The sequence below is a fragment of the Nerophis ophidion genome, linkage group LG18 (genome assembly GCF_033978795.1).
Source record: "Nerophis ophidion isolate RoL-2023_Sa linkage group LG18, RoL_Noph_v1.0, whole genome shotgun sequence".
Classification (NCBI taxonomy): domain Eukaryota; kingdom Metazoa; phylum Chordata; class Actinopteri; order Syngnathiformes; family Syngnathidae; genus Nerophis; species Nerophis ophidion.
This window is the reverse complement of record NC_084628.1, coordinates 19,020,414-19,027,913: the sequence shown is the minus strand read 5'-3', so window position 1 is coordinate 19,027,913 and position 7,500 is coordinate 19,020,414. Positions and strand designations below refer to the sequence as shown.

Below are 7,500 nucleotides of genomic sequence, written 5' to 3'. Positions count from 1 at the left end.
TAATAGTTAAAACAAATTTACATTATTGCAATCAGTTGATAAAACATTGTCCTTTACAATTACAAAAGCTTTTTAAAAAAATCTACTACTCTGCTTGCATGTCAGCAGACTGGGGTAGATCCTGCTAAAATCCTATGTATTGAATGAATAGAGAATCCTTTTAAATCGGAAAAAAATCGTTTTTGAATTGAGAATCGTGTTGAATTGAAAAAAAATCGATTCTGAATCGAATTGTGACCCCAAGAATCGATATTGAATCGAATCGTGGGACACCCAAAGATTTGCAGCCCTAATATACACTTATATATATATATATATATACACACATATATATACTTACATATACTGTATATACATATACATATATACATACATATATATACATAGATATATACACATACATACATATACACATACAGTACATACATTATATATATATATATATATATATATATATATATATACACACAAAGATGCAAAAAAAAATGCTTACTGGCTTGTTTCTTTTCGCGGTTTGTCATCAGGAAATAAGAAAAACTGAACAAGAGAGAAAATTCTGGCCAGCGTTCAGAGCAACAGCGCTTAAGTAAATATTGGTTCATGTCATCACACGATGAAAGTCATTCCTCTGCGAGCACAAGACATTGAGGGACGCAAAAACGTTGTCTGTCAACCAAAAGCAAGGGCTGTTTGTTTTCCACGGTGCAGCTAAGTGGTATAAGCTGGCAGCCACATGGTGATGAGCTGCTTTCAAAGTGTCCAGTAAAAAGAAAACAAAGAGTCGGTAGTTTCCTCTTTAAAAAGCCATGCAGCTTGATCTCATGTCACGTGTTGATTGCCAAGTAAGAAGAGACTCTACCACATCATGATCACATTATGGCGGCGGGGCACACGCACGCTTTCCTCACTTTGACTCGCGCATTACTTATCATCGCCGCGCTCAACGCCGCAGCGGCCATGATGGCGCTGACGTTTTTGTCCGTAGAGTACGAGCGCAGTGACGAGTGGCGATTGGACGCGGACAAAAAAAAGGTCCGCACAAGTGAAGGCCAGTCGTCCGGTGAAGACGGATGAACGCCATCACATGAGCGATCAAGAGCCGAACTCACTCAGCGAGACGCCATCTTTTGACGTGGCGCGGTTGATACGCCAGCTCCATTTCAGCTTGGTTGGAAAAAATGATTGCGGTGAGCGGCCCTCCATGCAGGAATAATTAGCGGTGTGTTCAAGGTCAACAACGGCCCAGTGGGGAAAAAAATTTTAGAAGTCAGGAGCAAATTCATGCACTGGAGGACTTTGGGGGACAGAAAGTAGTACAGTAGAACCTGGATTTACAAACGTAATCGGTTCTTGAATAGGGTGCATAAAACAAGAAGTTTGTTTAGTGAAGCACATTTCTCCACGAGAACCAATGTACCGTATTTTTCGGATTATTAGTCGCAGTTTTTTTCATAGTTTGGCTGGGGGTGCGACATATACTCCGGAGTTACTTATGTGTGAAATTATTAACACATTACCGTAAAATATCAAATAATATTTTTTATATCATTCGCGGAAGAGACGAAGAAAATGTCAGCAATCGTCACACACACGTCAACCAATAAGAATTCAGCGGGGGCGGGTCATCGCAGAAGTGGAATGTGGGTCATGGGATGCTAACTGCTATATGCTATATGCTATATGCTACTGCCATAGCTATCGATATGGATAATTTCAAAGTTGACGGTAACTTATAAAAACTGAGAAGGGCTGAACAAAAATGGCACCGAAAAGGAAATCATGTACTGCAGATTACAAGCTGGACGTAGTGAAATATGCAGCAGAAAACGACAAGAGGAAGCGGCGCATACCTTTGGAGTTGGCAGAGTTGTTTAGAAGCGACATCGAGGAAGAAGATTTCATCGGATTTATCGATTAGGAGTGATGGATTTTTTTGGTAAATGTATAGCATGTTGTATTTGTTATAGTTTTCTGAATGACTCTTGCCATAATATGTTACGTTAACATACCAGGCACCTTCTCAGTTGGTTATTTATGCGTCATATAACGTACACTTATTCAGCCTGTTGTTCACTAGTCTTTATTTTAAATTGCCTTTCAAATGTCTATTCTTGGTGTGGGATTTTATTGAATAAATTTCCCCCAAAAATGCAACTTATACTCCAGTGTGACGTATATATGTTTTTTTTCCTTCTTTATTATGCATTTTCAGCCGGTAGGAAGTATACACTGGAGTGATTTATAATCCGAAAAATACGGTAAATATGAATAATGGGTTCATGTCCATATTTTAGAGCAGGTCTGTACACTTGGAGGACAACAAAGTTTTGTACAGTACTGCATATCAAACATAACAAAAAGAGGGAAAACTTCCTCGTTATTAACGGGCTAAAACAACGACAATCTGAACTGTCCTCTGTATCCGCTGCTCTTCCAACATGTGCAAAAACACAGAAGTCCCTTGGTGCCCTCACAAACGATCAGAAATCACATACATCCTTATCCTTAATGTTATTACTATAATGAATATCTAAAAAAGTAAAATACACTTACATTAACATTGGCAAATGAGAAGCTGACGAGAAAGGAGGGGGAAGGGGCCGTGTGTGTGTGTGTGTGTTTGTTTTTGTGTGCGCTCTTGGAAGAGGTGCACACACTCTGTAATATAGGTCTACCTTGTAATATTCTTCCACAAAAGTCTAGTCTCATCAAAATTAAAACTTGCTGTGGGCGAGCGCAGTTGATCAACTCCCAACTATTTTTATTGTTATTATTTATTTAACTCCTCAGCGATTCCCTCCTTGGTGTGGTGTTGTCTTCTTCGGACTAATTTTGAATTAGCAAGATGGGCTACCTTGTCAAAATCGCTGAGAAGTGACCAGTAGTGGACTGTGCAGCAAGCGACGGGGAGGGCTCCGCCTCCCCAAAAATGTTGCGTCCTGCGGCACAAGATGGCTACCGGCGGGACACAAACAGAATGAACGAAGCGTTCGCACACAAAGACATATTTGGCTCAATCTAAATGTTTGCAAATGGAGGGGTTGCACTGTATAAGTTAAAAACAGTAAAAACAATAAAAGTATATTTCAAACATGCAAAAACACACAACATTTATACACAAAACGAAGATTCCACATTCAATGGCAAACTACAAATGCATTATTGTAGACCACCACAATGTACCCCGCAATTGTGTACAACACTGCATACTGTAAAAATGCCATTTAACGCTTTCGTCTGTTCTACAGACTTCCAGTGTGATGGTCCCGAAAAAAAGATTTAAAAATCTACTACCAAGGTCTCAGGTTTAAAAATAAACACATACAGTATGCATTAACAGCTGTGGCTGTAGGCAACTTCCTGATGTAGTTTTGCATCAGCTCCACAAGATGGCAGTAGCTCGAATGAAAGCAGCCTTATCTACGTCTGCATGCGCTTCAAATTGTAGAAACTGAATTATTAATCTTCTTGTTCATTCACTGTTAATATCTGCTTATTTTCTCTATTAACATGTTCCATCGACACTTCTGTTAAAATGTAATTATCACTTATTCTTCTGTTGTTTGGATGCTTTACATTAGTTTTGGATGATACCACAAATTTGGGTATCAATCGGATACCAAGTCGTTACAGGATCATACATTGGTTAAGTCCTCATGTGTCCAGGGACATATATCTTGAGGTTTATAAACATAATACAAATAATAAAAAAATAAAAAGATGTTGTGATGCCAAAAAATATAGATCTAATCACAGTGGTATTGACTAAACACACTCTTGTACTTGGTATTATTAAAGTGGATGTTAGGTGTAGATCCACCAATGGCGTTTGTTTACATTCTTTTCAGGGGTGGTATAGTACCGAATATGATTCATTGGTATCAGTACTACACTAATACCCTAATATTAGGGGTGTAACGGTACGTGTATTTGTATTGAACCGTTTCGGTTCGGTACAGGGGTGTACTGAACAAGTTTCTAATCTAAAGTCTTAACAAGCTGCTTTGCTTCTTCTGCCTCTGTCTCACACCCAGCATTGTCCCACCCACACAACCATCTGATTGGTTACATACAAGCGATTACAGCCAATCAGCAGTGCGTATTCAAAGCAGTAACATCCAATCAACAGTGCGTATTCAGAGCGCATGTCGTCAATGCTTCAGCGTCGAGCAGATAGGTGCGTAGCAGCGTACTCTCCCCAAATTATAATACGCACCTCCCAGTAGTCAACTACTACTAACATCACTATGAGCCCGTTGACGTTCTAGAAACAAACTGCAGCTTAGCTCACTCGCAGTCCTGGCTTGAGGTGAAGGCTAATTAGCTTTTAGTGTAACGTTAACTCATTTTGCTGTGTGTGCTTGAGTGCGTGCGTGTGTGTCAGGGTCAGCAAAACCCTGTCTGTGTGTTATTTCACTTGAACCCCATGGTGTTCAGGTATAAATAGTCTCTCCTATTGCTATTGTACTATTTGTTCAGCTATAATTACCTTAATCATTAGTAATGTAGCAGCCTAGTTTTGAAAGGCAGGGTCCCTGCTATCACATGTTGACAAAAATATAACATTTACATATTAAAAATCAACTACAGGCTTCCCAAATGCTGTAGTAAATTAAGCATGATGAGTTGACTTTATGTTGCACTTTTTATATGTAGAAAAAAAGTTTTGTCATTTTATCTAATCTGAGCAACAAGTTGAGGCAGTTTAATGTTGATTAACGTGGGCAAAATTATTATAGTGTTCACCATGGAAAAAGGATAATGCCATTGTTTACAAATTTGGTAAATAAATAACCAACAAATTAATATTTTGTTGTTTTCTTACTGTACCGAAAATGAACCGAACCGTGACCTCTAAACCAAGGTACGTACCGAACTGACATTTTTGTGTACCGTTACGCCCCTGCCTAATATATATACATATATTCTCGATTTATAACATGTTCCTGTACTGAAATGGGACAGTGGCCAAGATACCAATTGAACACGCACAGTGTAGTAATACCCAATATAGGATAAAACTTCTTATGACCATTTTAGTCATATATTATTGAACATTTGAAAAAAAAAGCTTAATTTGAGCTAAAATAATAACACAGTAAGGTTAATGTGAAAATTACTTTACATTTACATGCAGTGCTAGTCTTGTTGTTAATATACCGTATTTCCTTGAATTGCCGCAGGGCATATAGTATGCGCCTGCCTTGAATTACTGCCGGGTCAAATATTGCTTCCCAAAATAATTAGCGCATGCTTAGTATTACCGCCTGGTCAAACTTGTGACGTCACGAGTGACACTTCCCCTGTCATCATTTTCAAAATGGAGGAGGCTGATTTCAATACCGGTATTTTGAAACCGCATAAAGGGAAGCAGATTAAGAGCTATTCAGTAGGATTTAAGGTCCTAGCTTACATCACACTCAAATTTTTACTGCAAATCTTTGGTAAGTGCCGGAGTGAGAAGAGGTTTTAAAATAATTAGCGCATGCTTACTTTTACCGCACGCCTTTGGTAAGCGCAGGGGTGAGAAGAGTTTTAAATTAATTAGCGCCCCAGCGGCAATTCAAGGAAATACGGTAGTTATTGAGATGTTCTGCAATAACCTTAATAAAAATAGTAGAAAGACAACTTCAAAAGATGCGTGATACTTTACATTTTAGTCGACAAAATTGACTGCAATTTTATTAGGCTAAAAAAAAAATTAATTTAAATGACTAAAATAGGACTATACATATATTAAAAACTGCTGCCAAAATGAAGACTGGAATAAAGCATGGACATTATAGTTGTATTCTACTTTGAAGCTCCACCCTTGGCTTTCTTTCTTCAGGTCAAGATGATGAACCTCTGAGGTTCCAGATGCCCGCGTTGGCGCCCCCCCCCCCACAGCCCGTGCTTGTGGATGAGAATGGATGGCCCCTAAACGTGAACCCCGACAGAAAAAAACAGTTATTATCCACAGCGAGATTGTTACCATTCGTCACACGTGAGAGATGAAAGTTGCCGCCAGCCGAGGGAAGGAACCGCTCCAGCGCCTTAACGCAGATCAATAGACGCTTCCATTTTGCCTTCTCTGGTCTACGCGCCAAAAAAGTAATTAAACAGAAGAAATGTTGACAATCAATAGAGCAGTCAGCCGAGGTTAAGGTCTGCTGTGCTCGCCGATGGAGGATCCTCCGTCAGCTGTCAGTGAGGCCCCCCTCATGTGAACACAGACCAGAACAAAGGCACGTTTTGTCTTTTCTTTCTCTTTAAACACAACTTGGATATGTTGCTATAATTAGCACCTGAGAAGCCGCGGGCAAACAAATGCCGCGAAGAAAAGCACTTTGGATCAAAGTTCACCTGACTCAGTAATCAATGCAGCAACTTTTAACGTTGTACAGTTCACAACTCAAACAGAAATGTAAAATGTTACACAAATACCAATGATTAACTTATCATTTTTGTTTTTCGTTGACTTTATAGCAACACTAAGATGCAGTTAAATTCAAATACCATATTTTCCGGGCTACAAGGCACAACTAAAATCGACAGTGTGCCTAATGTACGTATTACAAACCCTGTTTCCATATGAATAGGGAAATTGTGTTAGATGTAAATATAAACGGAATGCAATTATTTGCAAATCCTTTTCAACCCATATTCAATTGAATGCACTACAAAGACAACATATTTGATGTTAAAACTCATAAACTTTTTTTTTTTCATGGCTGCAACACGTGCCAAAGAAGTTGGGAAAGGGCATGTTCACCACTGTGTTACATCACCTTTTCTTTTAACAACACTCAATAAACGTTTGGTAACTCAGGAAACTAATTGTTGAAGCTTTGAAAGTGGAATTATTTCCCATTCTTGTTTTATGTAGAGCTTCAGTCGTTCAACAGTCCGGGGTCTCCGCTGTCGTAATTTACGCTTCATAATGTGCCACACATCTCGATGGGAGACAGGTCTGGAAGCCACGCTGTTGTAACACGTGATTAATGTGGCTTGGCATTGTCATGCTGAAATAAGCAGGGGTGTTCATGAAAAAGACAGTGCTTAGATGGCAGCATATGTTGTTCCAAAACCTGTATGTACCTTTCAGCATTAATGGTGCCTTCACAGATGTGTAAGTTAGCCATGCCTTGGGCACTAATGCACCCCCATACCATCACAGATGCTGGCTTTTCAACTTTGCGTCGATAACAGTCTGGACGGTTTTCTTCCCCTTTGGTCCAGATGACACGATGTCGAATATTTCCAAAAACAATTTGAAATGTGGACACGTCAGACCACAGAACACTTTTCCACTTTGCATCAGTCCATCTTAGATGATCTTGGGCAAAGAGAAGCCGGGGGCGTTTCTGGATGTTGTTGATAAATGACTTTCGCTTTGCATAGTAGAGCTTTAACTTGCACTTACATATGTAGCGACCAACTGTATTTAGTGAAAGTGGTTTTCTGAAGTGTTCCTGAGCCCATGTGGTGATATCCTTAAGAGATTGATGTCGGTTTTTG

At 39.3% G+C, this 7,500-nt stretch overlaps 1 protein-coding gene across 1 annotated transcript in view; it reads right to left on the bottom strand.

The window, feature by feature from the left end:
* LOC133536842 (neurobeachin-like) overlaps nt 1–7,500 on the bottom strand; it is a 652,776-nt gene that overhangs the window by 289,323 nt on the left and 355,953 nt on the right. The window contains exon 37 of the mRNA XM_061877477.1: nt 5,290–5,297. Coding sequence (XP_061733461.1) covers nt 5,290–5,297 — 8 coding nt within the window. The remainder of the gene's footprint in view (nt 1–5,289; nt 5,298–7,500) is intronic.